We start from the raw sequence: 19,547 nt of genomic DNA, 5'->3' as shown, positions 1-19,547 counted from the left end.
AGGTCCCTCCATGCTGTCTCCAAGGGTAAGAGATCCTTCTTTTTTACTGCTGCATAGTATTCATTGGTGTAAATATACCACAACTTTTTTATACACTCATCTATGGATGGGCACTTGGGCTGTTTCCAGATTTTAGCTATTGTAAATTGTGCTGCTATGAATATAGGGGTGCATACGTTCTTTATGATTGGTGTTTTGAATTTCTTAGGATATATTCTTAGAAGTGGGATCACTAGGTCAAATGGAAGTTCCATATTTAATTTTTTAATGTATTTTTTTTAATTGTTTTCAGAGAGGAAGGGAGAGGGAGAGAGAGAGAAACATCAATGATGAGAATCATTGATTGGCTGCCTCCTGCATGCCCCCGACTGGGGATCGAGCCCACAACCCAGGCATGTGCCCTTGACCGGAATCGAACCTGGAATCATGCCGGGGTCCAGCCCCGGGGGTCCAGGGTTCCCAAAGGTGTGGACGGAGTCGGCAAAGAATGTTTTACACGGAGACAGCATTCAGAACTCTCTAGCTCTCTTTAGTCTCCGTGGATCTTCCTGTGCCTGGCTGAGGCCACAGAGAAAGATCCTGAGGCAAGCTGAGCCTTTATTTTATAGTCAGAGGTAAACAAGGCAGTGGTTAGGAAAGTTACACTGTTCTTGTGAGTTTCACTTGTTTACACTGTTCTTGTGAGTTTCACTTGTTTTTGTTCTTGTTCTTGCTGCACTTCCCTCAGCCCATTAGCTTCCCAGATAAGATCTAGGGAGCTCATACAGTCAAGCCTAATTATGCTTAAGAGGACTGTGCCCTCTAAGCTGGGACTTGTTTGTGACTTTGCCAACAGGTCAGTCCAAGGTTTAACCCTATAGCGGCTCCCCACAGAATCCTTCAATCCCCAGGCTGACGCTCTATCCACTGAGCCAAACCAGCCAGGGCCACATTTAATTTTTTGAGGAAACTTCATACTGTTTTCCACAATGGCTGCACCAGTCTGAGTTTCCACCAGCAGTATTCTAAGGTTCCTTTTCTCCACATCCTCACCAGCACTTGTCATTTTTTGTTGGTAGCCATTTTGACAGGTGTGAGTTGATAACTCATTGTTGTTTTATCTCTTTATCTTTAATGTTTGCCATTTTAATTATGATGTTGTCTTAGTGTGGGTCTCTTTGTGTTCATCTTGATTGGGGCTCTTTGTGCTTCCTGAAACTGTGTGACTTTTTCCTTTACCAGATTAGGGAATTTTTCTGTCATTATTTCTTCAAACAGGTTCTCTATCCCTTGCTCACTTTCTTCTCCCTCTGGTTCCCCGGTGATATGAATGTTGTTACATTTCATGTTGTCCCAAAGTTCCCTTAAACTATCCTCGTGCTTTTATTTTTTTTTCCATTTTTTTATTCAGGTTTGATTTTAACAAATGTCTCAGGGTGAGAGCCCACAGGAAAGGGTGAAGTCCATGGTGGCAGGGCCCTCCCAGATGCCTGAGGGGGTGGGCAGGTCCCCTTTCCTCTCCTCCTCTTCCCTCTCCTGCTAAAGGGATTTGGGGAGAGACATAGGCATGGGGAAGGAGCTGGTCCCCAGTCTGTGGGGGTGGTGTTTGGGATAAAGGGCTATAGGAACAGGGACCAGACCAGGGATGAGTCAGGGGGAGGGCACACGGACCATTTGCCAGAATCCACGGCTGATTCCAGAATTTAAAAAAAACAAAAACAAAAACCTAAACCACAGGCAGCACCCACCCCATCTCCCCCACAAGGGCTGTAGTGTGAGGGGAGAAGAGGAAGGCAGCTTCACCAAGGCTATGGCTCACTCACTGCTGGCCAAGGGAGCAGGGTAAAGGGCAGGGGCTCCCCAACAGATTGAGGGGGTGGAGGAAACCAAAATAAAACATCAAATAAATTGTGTAGGAGTCCAGCCAAAGGCCGGGGCCAGAGCTGAGCCAGGCTGGGGCATCTGCCTCATAGAGGAGGGTGGGGGGCGCGCGGAGGCAAGCGCAAGCCCAGGCCACGCGCTGCCACCGCGGAGGCCAGTCCCGGATATATCCTCGTGCTTTTAAATTCTTTTTTTTGCTTAAATTTTTTGCTTTTGCTGCTCTGATTGAGTAATTTTTTTTCTACCTTGTCTTCTAATTTACTGATTAGATCCTCCACTTCCTCTAATGTACTGTTTATTCCTTCCAGTATGTTCTTTATTTCAGCTATGTCTTTTTATTATTGTTTTAGTCTCATCGGAGGACATTTCTTTTCTATTGATTTTTAGAGAGAGTGGAAGGTAGGGGGAGAGACAGGGAGAGAGAAACATCGATGTGAGAGAGACACATTGATTGGTTGCCTACCACATGTGCCTTGACCAGGGCTGTGGATTGAGCCTGCAACCGAGGTACGTGCCTTTGACCAAAATTGAACTCATGACCCTTCAGTCTGTGGTCCGATGCTCTACCCACTGAGCCAAATCAGTTAGGGATATGCCATCCTTCATTTTTGACTGGTTGTTTTTCAGGGTTTCTATGTCCTGCTATTGAGCATTCTCTCTCTCTCTCTCTCTCTTAAATCCTCACCTGAAGGTATGTTTATATTGATTTTAGAGAGAGAGGAAGGGAGAGGGAGAGAGTGAGGGAGAAACGTTGATTGACCCACAACCTGGGTATATGCCCTGACCAGGAATCAAACCCACAGCCTTTCAGTGTACAGGATGATACTCCAACTGAGCCACACCAGCCAGGGCTGTTGAGCAGTCTTAAAACCATTACTTTGAACTCTGTTTCTGATGTATTTCTTGCCTCCATTTCATTTAGCTCTTTTTTCTGCAAATTGTTCCTGTTCTTTCATTTGGGGCCTGTTTCTTGTTTCCCTATTTTTATTGTTTCTTGGTTTCCCCATTTTTGCTGTTTTTTGTGTGTGTTTGTTTTGTGTATTGGATGGGACTGCTATGACTCCCAGTCTTGGTGAGGTGTCCTTTTTGTAGTTGGCATCATGTGGAACCCAGTTGTGTAGTTTCCTTCATCTTCTGAGCAGGTTGCTTCAGGAATGTCCCTTGTGTGTGTTGTGTGGGTTCTTTTGTTATATTTGGGTCTTGATTACTGGTGACCTTTTCATGGGAGGGCTCAGTCCTCAGGCTTGCTGACTGTGAGGCTCAACCCTGACCACATCATGCCAATTGTTACACAGGTGCTGACAGAACAAAACAAGTCAAAACAAGACCAAACCAAAAACTTCTAAACAGCTATATCTTTTAGCAAGAATCTGAAGAAGTTTCATTTTAAATTATGTTCTCTTTTATCAACTCTACTGTAGATCTCACTTAATCAGACACATTAGCTGGAAGGGTAAGTTGTACAAATGTCCAATGACATTCATTAGGTACCCTTGGTACTTTTAAGTACAGCTGTGAGGTCCCTTCTTATTTATCCAACTTCTGGCTGCCCTAGACTTTCACCTCCAAAAGATAGCCATTGGACCCACAGTTAAACTGCAGTTTGTTTTTTATTTATGCTTCTTTTCTTTATTAGGCTAGAAGGAAAACTTTAGGCCTTACTTTTAAAAATCTTTTTTTTTTTTAATTGACTTTAGAAAGAGGAATTGAGAGGAAGAGAGAGATAGAAACATCAGTGGTGAGAGAGAATCATGGGTTGGCTGCCTCCTTTATGTCCCCTACTGGGGATTGAGCCCACAACCTGGGCATGTGCCTTGACCAGGATTTGAACCATTGATCTCCTGGTTCATGGGTTGACACTCTACCACTGAGCCTTACTAGCTGGGCGAGGCCTTACTTTTTTATATTTCTTAGGGTCTAGCAGAATGTCTGGCACATGATAAGGGCTACATAAATGTCTGTATAAAATGCTCCATTTTATCTATTTGTTTATATAAATGCACCATCATTTCTCTCTTTCAGGCCAAGATGGGCTTCAGGGAAGGTGAAGGATTGGGTAAATACAGCCAGGGTCGGAAGGACATCGTTGAGGCCTCTAATCAGAAAGGTCGAAGAGGCTTGGGTCTGACGTTGCAAGGCTTTGAACAGGAGTTGAATGTGGACTGGCGAGATGAGCCCGAGGTAACTGGTGTGGGGAGGAGAAGGCAGAAAGCCACTTGAGTTTTTGGGTGCATGCCTATAAGTTGTCATATTGACACACTAGAAGTCTCCAGAGGCAGTTTGATCAGGGTGGTTAGTGAGGGTTGAACTAGTTTCTTACATGGAAGGTTCTGGGGATGTCCAAAATGGAAAACAAGTCTGGGGGAGGGGGAATGATAGGATGTGGATTTGTTTCCTGTTGCTTCGTATAGGACTATCTAAGACCAATGGGTGGAAGATACTGGAAGGCACGGTTTGCCTCCACAAAGAACCTTAATACAGCTTTTCACTAGTGACTAAGATACCCCACAAGGTAGTGAGCCTCCTCTGCTGAAACGGTTCAAGTGGCCAATTGAGGACCCACTTTCCCATTGTATGAGTGATTGGATTAGGTGCCATGTAAGGTCCTTGAACCTCTAAGCAGGTGTTTGTTTATGCCATGGCTTTTTCATTGTGGATTTAGTTTGCTTACCTACTTGGGTACCTGTTTGTTTTACCCTGAATACCCAAAGAGACTCATTCCTTTTCATGGTACAGATAATGTTGTGATTTTATTTTTATTCATTTATTTATGTCCTACCTTATTCCACAAAGGATTTGAAGTAGGTATAATAAAAGCCCCTAAAAATAATGATGTAATATTACCATTATGGAGTTGAAACTAGAGGAAATAGAAAACAAATGTCTAATCTTCTACATAGTTGCTGTAATTTAGCTTCAGATGTGGTTCTGAGCTCTGGAAAATTGATATTTTATTTGTCTCTCTGATGCTTCAGTTCAGGAAAATCTCCCATCAACCTGTGCATGATAAAAGCCTAATAAGGCTTCAGCATAAGAAGCTGACAAGCCAAGAGCTAATGGGTTCTGATGTGGTCCTGCTGTGTTGCCTTGTAGTTGGAAGGAGACGAGACCAGCAGAATAGCAGATGAGACAGTGCAGAATAGGGTAAATATTTGTAATTGGGTGCTAGATGTAGGTTTTTACCTCAGAAATTCTTGGTGCTTTCTGTGTCCTCATTTGTGTGAAAACAAGTAAAAAGCCCCAATTCTCTCAGTGAAACAGAATTAGAACTAACTGCTAAACTTGAGATACGAAATTTGCCCATAAAATTTCTGCTTTTAATGGAGACAGGCCATTGAAATTCCTTTTTGAGACAAGGGTGTTCTAATTATCATCTACCATAATTCAGTTTTTCTCTTACAAAAGATGCCGTATCTTTTGGTTAAGAATGTGGCTTAACTGTTAGATGGTGGTCACCTCTTTAAGGCAGATGAGTCTGGGTGGCCTGAGGTGACTCCCGTTCCTAGAGTCACTACAGGAAGGTGCTTAGTGACTTCTGTAGCCAGGATGGAGGGAGAGTGCAAAGTTGGAAGCTTCAGACAAAGTCCACTTTGCAGGTAGCCTTATTATATTTAGACTTCCATGGGGAGATTGAATATTCTTTTTATCTCTATAGGAGTATCCAAAGTATATATGAGTTGCTTTTTTAAAAAATATATATTTTTATTGATTTCAGAGAGGAAGGGAGAGGGAGAGAGAGATGGAAACATCAATGATAAGAATCATTGACTGGCTGCCTCCTGCACATCCCCTACTGGGGATTGAGCCCACAACCTGGGCATGTGCCCTGACCAGGAATCAAACCGTGACCACCTGGTTCCTAGATCAACGCTCAACTATTGAGCCACACTGGCTGGGCATAAGTTGCTTTTTTTAAAAAAGAGTTTTAATATAAATCACAACCAAGTATGCTTAAAGGTGATGGATTTGACCAAGGAGAGAAGTCATGATTCACTGCCTGATTCATTGACAAAAGGCTTCAGTAATTTTTCTTTTAATCTTTTCTCTGTTGATGGTGGTTGGCTTGCCCTTCAGACCTTGCATTGTGATACCATTTTATGCCTTTCAGAGCATGTAATATTACCTTTAACCACATTGCTTCAATTTGCAATGGTGAGTCTCTTCTCCACACTTGCTCAGGAGGGAATGTGTAAAGCTGCCATGCAGGTTAGCCACCTGTTAAAGTTTCATAATCCATGTCTCTCTAGCCCAGTGAACGTAGCCCTGGCTGCACATTAGAATCATTTGGGGACTTCTAACAATGCAATTATACCCAGTTCCCACCTCAGATCAACAGAATCATATATTCTGTGGGTAGGCCCCAGGCACCAGAACTTTTTAAAAGGACTGCAGATGACCCTAATGGATAGCAGGGTGAAAACCACTGTTTGGGCTTGATAAGGAAATTATGAGGAAGTAGTTCATTAGAGGTGCTAGTTTCTGCCCTATCTTGAATGAATGGGTGGGAAATCCTATTTATTTTGTAACACTTTGAAAGGCATCAGGAGGTGAGATTCATTGCTTAGTGTCTTCCTGATGTGATTACCTATCAGAGACACATCTCTTATCCCCACTGCTCTGTATCCCCACTGCCTCTTGGGACAAGGACTATGTCTTTTTTAACTCAGTGTCCATAATGGTATTCATAAAAAATATTGAAACAAATGAAGGTTTGGGAAGTTTCTAGGGACTGAAACCAGAATTGGACCTGGCCTTCAGAAGTTAAACTTGAGAATTCCAGCTCTCAATTTTCATGTCTAACAGCTGCCTTTGGCCTCAGCTTCCCGGACTCTTTCCACTCTGTCTGAGTCCTTCTTATTGTTTTGGGGAAGCCCTGGTGAGATGGGGCATAGCTCTGAGGGCCTGTCTTACCTGACTTAATTGCCTCTCTTTTGTTTGTAGCCTAGTGCCTGTGAGCAGGTGTCATGGTTCCCAGAATGTACCACTGAAATTCCCGACACTGAGGAAATGAGCGATTGGATGGTTGTGGGAAAGGTAGGATTTCAGGAAAATGTACCCTAAAATTGTTGGCACTTATCTCCTGACTTTTCCTCTTCTTCGAGTTGGTATGTATGTGTTTATACACTAGAGGCCTGGTTCATGAAAATTCCTGCACTGGGGGTGGTCTCTCAGCCTGGCCTGCCCCCTCTCACAGTTCGGGAGCCCTCAGGGGATGTCCTATTGACAGCTTAAGCCCCCTGGGGAGCAGGCCTAAGCCAAAGTCTGGCCTCCTTCTGTGGGAGGCGACTGGGCCGATCAGGGGAAGGCGCCTCCCTGATTACCCTGCTGCTGCTGCCACTGCTGGCTGCCGCAGTGCTGGCCCTTGGTCCTTGCTTCTTAGCACTGGCCCCGCCCCCTGCCCACTGGTGGGTGGGGGGCGATCTGGGGCCAGGCCAGCTGGGGGAGGGTCTGTGGGAGGTTGAGGCACAACAGGTTGCACCCCGTCCAGCCTCTGCGGAGGCGTGGCACCGGGACCAGGCCTGCGCTGCTATCTCTGTGGCTGCCTCTGTGGAAGGGGCAGCACTGGGACCGGAACCATGTAGACACCTCTGCGAAAGGAGCTGCGGCCGCTGCCTCTCCTGCGCTGTTGGCCCTCGGCCCTCGCAGCCCTGCGGCTTTATCTGGAAGGATGTCCGGTCTATCCGGTCTAATTAGCATATTACTCTTTTATTAGTATAGATGTGAAAAATGTGAATCTGACCATTCTGGCAGGAATAAAACTGTGTGTTAATGGCTTTATAGATATGCCCCTGGGACATATGGCAGAGAGGTTTTTTTCCCCTAGTCATTTAGCTTGCAAGACAACACAAAATGCACAACTTTTATCTTCCTCACTGGTTACAGCTGGGCATTGTTCCAGGTAGATGAAAAGACACTGTACCTGTCCTCAGAAAGTAATGAGGGAGTTGTTACAGAGGGAATTTGTCTAATATCCCCTGGAAAATTGTAAGAATAAAGTAGATAGCTACTAAATCAGTGTGGTCTAGAGTAGCAGTCACCAACCTTTTGGACCTCACAGACCACCAGTGGTCGCGGACCACCGGTTGGCGACCACTGATCTAGAGAGTAGTTCTCAAAGTATAGGGGCTCCCAGGGATCTCCAAGACACTTCCAGGGGGTCTACAAAGTTAGTTATTTTTGTAATGATACTGAAAGTTTTTTCACTCTCATTCTTCCACAAAGTGCCCAGTAGAGTTTTCCAGAGCCTATGAGATAATTTCACAACCAATTGAATATAAAGGAGAATCTTGGTGTAGTCTCTTTAAGCCAGCTATTTAGAAAGTTTTTAAAAATATATATATTTATTGATTTCAGAGAGATAAAAACATCAATGATGCAAACCCCCCACACCCCCCATTGGAGATTGAACCCATAACCCAGGTATATGCCCCGACCAGGAATTGAACTGTGACCTCCTTGTCAATGCTCAACCACTGAGCTACACAGGCTTGGCCAAATATTAGGAAATTTGCAAAACTGGAAAACAGTGCCATTTTTCTCACTAAATTATTTTTGGAAATATAGTTATTTTTCATAAAAATGCGTTATTTTTATTAACATTGTTTTTTTATATTCAATTAATATTTTTAAATTTTTTTAGTTTTAATAATAAACCTCGATGTATATATCTATATGTCTCCCACATAAATAAAAGCTCTTTGAGGTCCTCAGTGGTTTTGAAAAGTGTAAAACCTGAGAACACTAAGCTTGAGCACCGATGGTGTAGAAGTGGCCTCACTCAGACATGATGTTGGACTTGACAGCCACCATCACAGGATTGCTGGGAGGCTCTCTTGAGCCCTTGTTTTCTGTGGCGCTGCCAGGTCAGTGCCTAGTGTCGTGCATTCATACTCATCACAGAGCAAGAGGCTTACCCGTTGAAGGACAGGCTTCTGTCACTTGGGGTAGTCCCCATCCTTCTGCCTCCATGCCCTAGGGACAGAGCTTGAATGTCTCCTCCTGTTTGCTTTTCTCAGCCTCGGCATTCACGAGTCTTGTATCCATATGGTGCTCTAGTCAGAGTACCCAAGGGGCTGCTTCGTCTCATAGCCACCTGGGGTTTCGCCAGAGGATTTAGGATTTTCTCACAAGTTCCTGCTCCTCAGAGATTGGTGTTTTTTGGCAGGAACTCAAGCCCCTTCGCTACTCATTTGGAACCCTAGTTTCTCCATTCATCCCCCCAAGTGCAGTCACACATGGTCATTACTGACTATTTTCTTCTCCCTGTAGAGGAAGATGATTATTGAAGATGAAACAGAGTTTTGTGGGGAAGACCTGCTTCACAGCGTGCTGCACTGTAAGGTAAGGCCTGTGGCTAGAGCTGGAGTTGAAAACTGTGTGTAAAGGGCTGTCTGGGCTTTTCCAGTTCTGTGAGTCACTTGTGGGGGCTGAAGTTTAGCTGTTATTTTCCTGGTGGTCCGATGTGCAGCTTGTACATTTCCCCAAGGTGTCCTTTTTCCTGGTGACTGCTCTGCTTTGTAGTGTTGTGGTGTCCCTGTGGTCAGTAGCCAGGAAAGGATCCACTTAACCTCAGTGGGTTGGTTCATTATAATCCTGGGGGGTTGGCTGATATAATGAAAGGTTTGAAATCATTCTTTAGCATTAGATAGACCTGAATTCAAATCCTAGTTTTGCAACTTTTTTTGCTGTGTGACCTTGGGCCTGTTGCTTTAGGTTCGCTGAGTTGAGTGTCCTCATCTATAAGATAGGGAGAAAATACTTTGTAGGGTTGCTGTGAGAATTAAATGAAATGCTGGGGGGAGGCTCCTAACGTGCTGGATGAGTAGCCTTCCCTTGATACCTTGAGGCCTGAGTTTTGGGCCAGGAAGTGTATTGCTCGGGACAGAAAGAGCCAAGGAAACTGAGGAAGACATGGGTTGGAGAAGCAGCAAGGCCTCAGAGCTTACTTATTTTTATTGATTTTTAAAAATTGATTTGAGAGAGACAGAGAGAGAGAGAGAGAGAGACACAGCGATATGGAGAGGAACATTGATTGGCCGCTTCCTGCATGTGCTCTGACCGGGAATTAAACCCGCAACCTTATGGTGTACGGATGACTCTCCAACCAACTGAGCCACCTGGCCTCAGAGCTTACCTTTTTGACAGGCAGAGGGTTGGGAATATCTTTATAGTGACTGGTGCTCTTGTGAAGTGAGGCTGTTTGTTTTTTTAAATCAGAGAGGAATTTGGAGAAGGGAGCAGGGATCCCTACTATGTGGTAGCTGCCATCAGGAGGCCTGGTCTTGGCTTGTTTGCCCTCTCTCAATGAGCCCCTGTCGAGAGAGCCTTGGTATCAGACTCCAGTCCCTTGGGAAGTCGCTGCTGGAGTGGACAAAGAGATTTGCTATGAGGATTAGCAATGCCAGGAGGTGGCCCTGTGCTTAACCATGGCGGTCATTTATTAACCACTGACCATGTGTCAGGGACGTGCTTACATTTATTGTGTACCATTTTACAGGTGATATAGTTGAGGGTCAGAGTGATTGAGCAACTTGTCTAGGGTCACACAGCCGGTCATTTTAGAGCTGGGATACAGCAGGAGCCTTCTCTTTGGACGCTGTTTGTTGGGCTCCTCAGGCTCTGAAGAGCCCTGCCCCTTGCCAGCGGATGATGCTCACCTCGAGGCTCTGATTCTCTCTGGGCAGAGTGTGTTTGATGTCCTGGATGGGGAGGAGATGCGGCGAGCTCGGACCCGCGCCAATCCCTACGAGATGATCCGAGGAGTCTTCTTCCTGAACAGGTTTGCTGACTTTTCCCTCCCCTCCCCTGACATGACCCTCTGCCTTTTCTTTGAACTTCAGCTTTCCGTGTCTGGTACTGAGTTGAGCTCTGTCTGTCTTTGTTGCAGGGCGGCAATGAAGATGGCCAATATGGATTTTGTGTTTGATCGCATTTTTACAAATCCACGGGACTCTTATGGGGTGAGAACAAGTTTCTGCTTCTGAATTCATAGTGTTAAATGGGCTTAAGCTTCAGTGGCTCAGAAATTGCCATTTGTGCAATGTAATTATAGCTGCTATGTGTTAGAGTTGCATTTATGTTAGAGATGCATCTTATGTTAGATATTTTGCTTTGAGCCCCTGAGAAAGGGCCCCACAGTGTGTCCCTGTGGTCCTAAGAGTGTCCCAAAAAGCATTGTCTCTAGGGCTGCAGGCCCAAAGGCCCAGCCCCCGATGCTGCAGGTCCTGTTGTGCACTCCCAGAGAAGGTGGGCAGGGCTGGAAGCAGTGGAGAAGGGACATTCCTGGGCCAAATCAGCAGCTGTCGCATCTAAAGGCCTGGAGAACAGGGAGATGAGGCCATGAGTTAGAGCATGGGCCCCTACTGCTTTCGGTAAGCATGTATTTATCCAGCCCCTATTTGTGCCAGGCACAGTGCTAGGCACTAGGAATATAATTTTGAATGAGATAGATGTGATCCCTTTCCCCATGGCGCTTTTAGGTTCTGGACATTCTGGTGGAGTTGAGAGCTGGTAGGGGTGTAGGGCTGGGATTTTATAAAGCCTTTCTGTGCTCATTGACGTGTGGAGACCAGTTGCCACCAGGGGCTTTAGCCTGCCTTTTTACCATGGATGAGGTAGAGTAGAAGGGTGAGTGTACAGAACAGTGAGTTTATTTCCCAATTTGGAATTGTGACATCATCTGATTTGGGTGGTGTTTCTGGTATGAGAGGAGAGTACTCTGGGAAATATTTGAGAGTTGAATGACATGTGGGCATCCTATCCTTCCACTGGTCCATTTAAAATCAGCATGTCATGGCTGTGTTGTTCAGTGAGGCCGGCAGGGAGTGTACCACTTCCATTGCAGGAGTTGTCACTTAAATACACGCCTTCTTTGGGTCTCAGCTGCCTCATCTCTGAAATTAGCCCTGCTAACCTGCAAGAGGGCCAGGGTAGGACCAAATGGCTCTTAAGAGTTGTGCCAGCCCTACCCGGTTTGGCTCAGTGGGTAGAGCATCGGTCTGCGGACTAAGGGGTCCCAGGTTCGATTCCGGTCAAGGGCATGTACCTTGGTTGCAGGCACATCCCCAGTAGGGGGGTGTACAGGAGGCAGCTGATCGGTGTTTCTCTCTCATTGATGTTTCTAACTCTCTATCCCTCTCCCTTTCTCTCTGTAAAAAAATCAGTAAAATACATATTTTTTAAAAAAGAGTTGTTCCAGCTCTCAGATTTGTGAGTTCTGATGTGGCCACTTTCCCTTCCTGCCTCTTGGAACAAGCTTTGTGTGGGATCATACTTATCAGGCTTTGGCCCTTCTCAAGAAATGGTAAAGCAAGATGATTTTCTACTCTGCTGCATCTCATTTCTCTGAACACAGACCCTCCATGATGACAGAGAAAAAATAAAGGAAATTTCATTTTAGCGTTACTGTCAGGGTTTCAAAGCATTTTTACTCAGTTCTAGAAAGTTAATTCTCTTTGCCTGTTTCTGCTTCACTCACCCTCCTTCCATTAGGCCTTCTGACTATCCAGTCACCGAAAAAACTTCCTTTCCAAGTTCTTAATGTTTCAGCTCCACCTACATCACTGCTCTCTCTGCTGGCAAACTGGCATTTAGACCCCTCCAGCCTTTAGTCATTTCTCTCTCCCCTGTCTCCCTCCCCATTTCCTAGTACCAGCAGGCAGCACAAAGGGGCTCTTGGAATTAGTATCTTGAGAAAATTAGGTTGATATAATGTTGATTTAATTTTCTGAGCTCCAAATGATTTTAAACCCCTGCCTAGCAGAAGAGCTCTGTCAAGTTGATGGGAAGTCACAGCATCATTTGGGGCTTTTGAATGAAAACGCCTCCAGCAGCTAGTGTCTGGTTGTTGTCTTTTGCTGTCAGGCAAATGAAGAAGGCACCAGGTTGTACCATTCAGGTGGAGGGTGGAGATGTTAGTTACATAGGAAAAGGCAGCCGAGTCTGTAACGCTTGAGGCAGCTTCTTGACCTGAATTGATTGTTAGTGGCCATGGAGAATTCCCCTTTCTGAGATGTTTCTCTGCATTCCACTATAAAAGGTGATTTCTCTCTAGCCTCTAGAGTTTTCTCTCTTTTGCTCTCTGTTTTCCCCTGAGGACCAAAGTGACAGCCAGGGCCAGCAGGCTTAGCATGTTTTTCAGGTGAGCAGAAATGTGCTAGAGCAGCTCCCAGGAGAGATGGGAGTGGCTGAAGCCCTGGGCACACACCAGGTTTGCTAGGGTCTCTGGCTCTTGGATCCGGCTGGCTGTAGAATACGAGCGTGGATGCAGAACTTGAAGCTTGGGGTGGGGTGGAGAGGTTAGAGGTGGAAAGTGGGAGGGGAACACGACTCAGGTTTTCCCATGTGCTTCTGGTTCTTCAGGTCATGGTAAAAGTTGAAAAGAGACTAGGGTAGGGAAATCAAGAAATTGTAAGCAAGAATTGGAAGAGACTAGGGAAAGAAGGGAATTTAGATTCTTTGGGTATCTGGAAGTCTTATTATAAACCATTAGAGGTCTGGTGCATGAAATTCGTGCCCTGGGGCGGGGGGTGGGGAATATCTAAGCCCAGCCTGCGTCCTCTCCCAGTCCGGGAGCCCTCACGGGATGTCCGACTGCCGCGGAGGCGGGAGAGGTTCCCGCCACCGCTGCTGTGCTCCCCAGCTGTAAGCCTGGCTTCAGGCTGAGCATCTGTCCCCTGGTGGTCAGTGCGTATCATAGCGACTGGTCATTCCACCTTTTGGTCAATTTGCATATTAGCCTTTTATTATATAGGACTAGAGGCCTGGTGCACGAAATTTGTGCACGGCGGGGGCAGGGCGTCCCTCAGCCCAGCCTGCACCCTCTCCAATCCAGGACCTCTTGTGGGATGTCTGACTGCTGGTTTAGGCCCGATCGATCCTGGGGATCGGGCCTAAACCGGCAGTTGGACATCCCTCTCACAATCCAGGACAGCTGGCTCCTAACTGCTCGCCTGCCTGCCTGGTTGCCCCTTACTGGCCCCCCTGCCAGCCTGATCACCCCTAACCACCTCTGCCTGCCAACCTGATCGCCCCTAACTGCCCCCCCCCCTTTGGCCTGGTTGCTCCTAATTGCTCCCCCTCCCCCCGCCAGCATGGTCCTCCCTTACTGGCCACCCCCCCCCCCCCGCCAGCCTGGTTACCCCTAACTGCTACCCCGCCAGCCTGGTTGCCCCTTACTGTCCCCCCTGCCGGCCTGGTCGCCCCACACTGCCTGCTGTTTAGTCATTTGGTCATCCCTTACTAACCTCCCTGCTGGCCTAGTCGCCCCACACAGCCTACTTGTTCAGTCGTTTGGGCGTCTCTCACTAACCCCCCTGCCGTCGTGGTCACCCCATGCAGTCTGCTGTTCAGTCGTTTGGTTGTCCCTCACTAACCCCTCTGCCAGCCTGGTCACCCCACTCGGCCTGTTCGGTCCTCCATTTGGTTGTTTCGGATGTGGCGGCCCCTGGCTCTTATATATATATCTATCTTTATGTTAGGAATTTGTGTGCCTGGGGATATTGTTGAAGTAAGAAAACATGTTTTGAAGTGTAACAAGAGACAAAAACTGAATGTAGATCCTTAAGTTTCTGTGCTGTCTTAGAGGAAATTAGCATGTACAGAGTGCCCACTGAGGCGTTGGGAAGAGAAAAAGATGGAAAAGGACAAAGTTCTGACTCCATGATAGTTGATCTAGCTGAATTGATAACTTAGGTTTGTTTAGTATTTTACAGTTTATAAGGTTTTTGATGGGTGGTAATTTATTTAACCCTGCAACGCTCTTAGGAAATAACCTACAGCCCTGGCCTGGTGGCTCAGTTAGTTGGAGCATCGTCCCATACACCAAAAGGTTGCGGATTTGATTCCTAGTCAGGGCACATACCTACGTTGCGGGTTCAATCTCCAATTAGGACATGTACAGTAGGCAGCCGATCAGTGTTTCTTTCATCTGTGTTTCTCTCTCTCTCGCTCTCTTTCTCAAATCAATAAAAACATCCTTGGATGAGGATTAAAAAAAAAAAAAGGGAGAAATAACCTATATTAGTTCCAGTTTATAGTTGAGGAAGCTTGAGCTTAAAGACATAAATTGTGTGCTTGCCATTGACTGCACAGCCAGTAGGTGGAAGAGGTGAGAACCCCAGCTGTCCTTTCTATGGAAAGATCTGGCTGTGGCCTGTGAGGGCCACATGTCTTGAAATCACAAAATGAGATCATATTTATGTCCTCGTTAAAGGTGAGATGCTTTTATTGATTCATTCCTCTTCCTTCCCCTAGTTTTCCTTTGGGCCAGTGGCTCATTGGAGAGGCTGGAGCCTGGGCTGGGGGCTAGGGCAACACCCCGCAGTGAGGAACCTTAGTTTCCCATTTTCCATCCGTGCAGGCCTTCAACTTGTGACCCCTGCCTCATTACTACCTCGCTGTCAGGAAAGTGCTAAAATAATGTTCTTGGCAAATGCCATTTGGCCTTTTTTTGTGTGTAAATAAATAAAATCCAAATATATAAACAATTGATAGCTCAGGAACAAAGAATGCTGGGGTAGAGTGGTGGGGGAGGAGAGAAAGAATTGATGCATCCCAGCATGCCTGCCTGGGCTTGTGACAATGTTTATTTTTAGCTCAAGCTATTTTTTCCAAAAACTTTTTTTCACTGTTTTGATAAAGCTAGATAGCCATCCTCAGAGGGAAGGCCCTGGTCACCTAGAAATGGACTGGGTTGTGCACATTAGTTTTCCATTTCTCTCTTATAACTTTCCCCTAAAGCTTTCTGGTCTGGATCTAGCAGTTGCAGAGCTCTGGACAAGCACCCAGCTATGGCAGCTTGTAGAGAGCAAAGGCTGAGCTGCCTGAGCCCCTCCCTGCTGATGGCCATCAGTGTCCTCCTGCCACCCACTCTAGAGCTCAGCCTCTTGTCACTGGTGTAGATGGTACCTCCTCTCTGCTGTGGAGGGTCTGGGCAAGTAGAATTCACCATCTAGGGCCCAGGTGTCTAAAAGGAAGTGTAAACACACAATACATGTCCATGCTTCGTTCAGCATGAATTTTATTTATTAATTTTCTTACTATATTTTTATTGATTTCAGGGAGTAAGGGAGAGGGAGAGAGAGATAGAAACATCAATGCTGAGAGAGAATCATTGATTGGCTGCCTCCTCCATGCCCCCAACTGGGGATAGAGCCCACAACCTGGGACCCTTCGGTCCGCAGGCCAATGCTCTATCCACTCACTGAAACCAGCTAGGGCTCAGGATGAATTTTATATTAATAAGAGTTAAAGCTACTCAGGTGGCCAAAATTATAATCCAATACAAATTCAAATGATTATTGTAATACAGTTATTCCTGAGGTGGGTGGGTGCTCCGAGGGCTGCCTGGAAGCTGCACTCTGGTGTCTCCTTTTCTCTCTTTTGTCAACTCCCAGCTGTGCATTGTCCCAGGCCTCTGGCTAGCAGAGGAGCAAAGGCAGGAGAAGAAAGGGATGTAGAGAAGGAGAAAGGGGTGTAGACTAAATGCACTGTGGTATTTTGCATTGGATCCTGGAACAGAACAAGGACTCTAGTGAAATCGGAATCCTGCCTGGAGCTTAGTGAATAGCAGTGTACGTGTTGGCTTCTTAGTTTTGACAATGTAAGGTATTAGTAAAACTGGAAACTGGGTGAAGGGTATATGAGAATTCTGTCTTTGCAACTTTTCTGTAAATCTAAAAATATTCCAAAATAAAAAGTTAATTGAAAAAAAGGGAGTGCCGAGGAGGATGGGGAGGGAGCAGGGAAGTGGACACAGTGGTCTGGAGAGATGGGCGCTGTGGCTGAGATGGGGGGCGGCAGGGCTCCCCACGCTGGGTTGGACAGGAAGACCTGAGTCTAGCAGTCAGGCTGACTGGACTCTGATTAGCTTTGTTGCAGATGGCTGGGAGCAGCACGCTTTGTGACTTTTCCCCCTGTCTGTAATGGGGGGATGTAGCGTCTATTCTGCTCAAGGATTCGTGTAAGGCAGGATATGGTGAAGATGATGAGAAACAAAAAGTGCACACCCAGGTGCCCATTAAGATGTTTTCATTACGAGTCTGAGCTAGGCCTGGTGGTGTGCAAGGCATCCGGGTATTTTGGGGTGGGGTGATGGTCCCAGACACACTTGCTGGGTGTGTGGCCTGGCGGGGACTCTGCGTTGTGCTTGGGGAAAGGCTGATTTCACTCCCCGCCTTCTCCTTCCTGCCATTGAGCCATCTTTTTCCCCTTCTCCTGTCCTCCCCTGGCCTTTGCAGAGACCACTGGTGAAGGACCGGGAAGCGGAGCTTCTGTACTTTGCTGACGTCTGTGCAGGCCCTGGTGGCTTCTCGGAGTATGTGCTGTGGAGGAAGAAGTGGCACGCGAAGGGCTTTGGCATGACTCTGAAGGGCCCGAATGACTTTAAGCTGGAGGACTTCTACTCGGCCTCCAGTGAACTCTTTGAACCTTATTACGGTAGGGACACAGAGGAGGGCACTCGGGGCTATGGGACAGCCCTCTGTGGAGACGTAGGTCAGAAGCAGCTATTATCCACTTGCCATGTTTTCTTTCCCAGGTCTCCCAGTCCATGTCATGAAGGTCTTGGTTCCCCCTAGTCTGTCCCTTTGTGCCTAGGCCTGTGGGGTACAGGTTACACTTGCATCCAGGCCATATGCATTCCTCCTTTCTTCTCTGATGACAGGAGATAATGAAATTGCCTGATCTCTGGCCCAGAACTGTCAGGGTCATTGACATACCAGCCTTGTGTGGGGGTGTGAAAAGTACTGATAACAGACAGCTCAGCTGCCCTTCAGCAGTCCCTCTCCCACCCTGGCTTGATTGTTGTGATTGGCACCAGATCCCAAGTCCTTTTTTAACAGTCCTTAGTAAAAGGACAATATTGGGCCCTGGCCTGTGTAGCTAAATGGTTAGAGCGTCGACCTGCGGACCAAAGGGTCTTGGGTTCGATTCCCAGTCAAGGGGACGTACCTGGGTTGCAGGTTCAATCACCGGCCCTGGTTGGGGCGCATACAGGAGGCAGCCAATTGAATGTGTGTCTCTCTTGACCATGTTTCTCTCCCCCACTCCTTCCCACTCTCTGAAAATCAATGGGAAAAGATACCTTCAGGTGAGGATTAGCCAAAAAAAAGTCAAAATTGTTTCTGAAATGTAGGTGCTTTAAACACAACTTTGGGCTTGAGGAGGAAGGCTCTCTGTTCAGTTGATGACTTTTGGCTGGTTAACTCCTTGTCATCTCTGCTTTATTCCATGCAGCAGGGCCCCGTGTCTGCCTCCTGTCCATCACTGTAAGGCAGCTTTGCAGGGGGGTCCTGCGGGGAGCTGCTCCTCACAGGGGCTTTTCTCCTGGAACTCAAGGCCCACTTGGTACCTTTTTCAAAGCCGCAGAGAGCTCAAGTCCCTGCTCTTGGGAGGCACAGGCCCGATGAGGTTAATTGGATCTTGTGTCCTGCAGGCGAGGGTGGGATCGATGGAGATGGAGACATCACCCGCCCAGAGAACATCACTGCTTTTCGGAATTTTGTCCTGGATAACACAGATCGAAAGGGTGTCCACTTCCTGATGGCCGATGGGGTAGGTGACCGTTTTCCAAAGGCTGTGCTTTAGGGGTTTGTCTCCTTAGAGGCTTGAGAATTGCATTTGTTTTGTTTTATTCGCCTTTTAGCTGCCCTCGGAGGTGCTAGCTCACTGTTCAGGTAGTAGGGGATTTATGATGTAAGTTTTATTTTTTTGTACATATTTTCAATGACGACTTTGCCAAGGCGGGATGTTTACGTGGAGGAGGTGGCCCTTCTCAGCTCATTTCTTCAAAGGGTCTCGGTCGGCTGTGAGACACAGCAAAGGAGACGAACTACGCAGAACTAACTGGGAAGCACATTTCCATCATTTGTCACCTGGGCGCTGCTCCTGGCAGAGGCCTGGGGATGGGCGATAGATGAACACATTAACAAAGGCAGCAGCTCGGGGGACCCACCGGAGGCTGCCAGTGGCTGTGCTAAAGTGAATATTCAAGGAGCCTTGTTCCTTGGGCAGCTGCTGGAGGCACTGAGGGGAGCCCACTGCAGCGTTCCCACCTAGTGGGTGACGTGGCAGATAGTCTTTCCTGAGTGAGCCGCCGCTTGGCCTAGAGGAAGGACAGAGAATGTGGCAGTTGCTCCAGGTCACAAGGCTAGAGTTGAGAGAAAGCTCTGGAGCAAGTTGGGTGGCCTTTCAAGTATTGGCTGTGGGAAGGTGAAGGAGTGTGCAGGGGGTCAGCGTAGGGCCTGAGAGCACTGTGCACAGCAGGGAACGACATAGACAGGCGGGGCGGGGGCGGGGGCGGGGGCGGGGGGGCCGCTCCGGGTGAGCAGCTGCAGGGGTCTGATAGTGCGTGGGAGGCAGCCGTTGCTCTCTGGCAGCTAGAGGGGCAACTCAGGGATTGTCTTTCTGCTTTGGCACTGTAGGCTGGTGACCTGGGCTGGGTTTTTGTTTGTTTTCTTTTTTTTATTTACCCCATAAACAGGCATGCATTTTGAGGAGCATCTATAAATTTGGAATAGATTGCTCAACATTTTTTATTTTGGGTCACTTAGCTATTACCTTCCTAGGACTGAGTCAGGGAGACCTGGCCTTGCTGGGGCCAACTTAACAGATGACAGCCTCATTTACTTATTATTATTATTATTATTGTAAAAAACACCTAACTTAAATTGAACAGCTCAGCCATT

General features: G+C 47.0%; 1 protein-coding gene across 2 annotated transcripts in view; it reads left to right on the top strand.

Moving 5' to 3' along the window:
* CMTR1 (cap methyltransferase 1) overlaps positions 1-19,547 on the top strand; it is a 64,567-nt gene that overhangs the window by 27,329 nt on the left and 17,691 nt on the right. For both annotated transcript variants that reach the window (XM_036316611.1, XM_036316610.1), the window contains exons 4-10: positions 3,883-4,041; positions 6,802-6,894; positions 9,130-9,201; positions 10,545-10,639; positions 10,748-10,820; positions 17,100-17,298; positions 18,296-18,414. In XM_036316611.1, the coding sequence (XP_036172504.1) occupies positions 3,883-4,041; positions 6,802-6,894; positions 9,130-9,201; positions 10,545-10,639; positions 10,748-10,820; positions 17,100-17,298; positions 18,296-18,414 (810 nt within the window). The remainder of the gene's footprint in view (positions 1-3,882; positions 4,042-6,801; positions 6,895-9,129; positions 9,202-10,544; positions 10,640-10,747; positions 10,821-17,099; positions 17,299-18,295; positions 18,415-19,547) is intronic.

The sequence above is a fragment of the Myotis myotis genome, unplaced genomic scaffold (assembly GCF_014108235.1).
Source record: "Myotis myotis isolate mMyoMyo1 unplaced genomic scaffold, mMyoMyo1.p scaffold_m19_p_7, whole genome shotgun sequence".
In the NCBI taxonomy this organism is placed as follows: Eukaryota; Metazoa; Chordata; class Mammalia; order Chiroptera; family Vespertilionidae; genus Myotis; species Myotis myotis.
The sequence above is the reverse complement of the archived record's forward strand: the minus strand, read 5'-3'. Positions and strand labels throughout refer to the sequence as shown.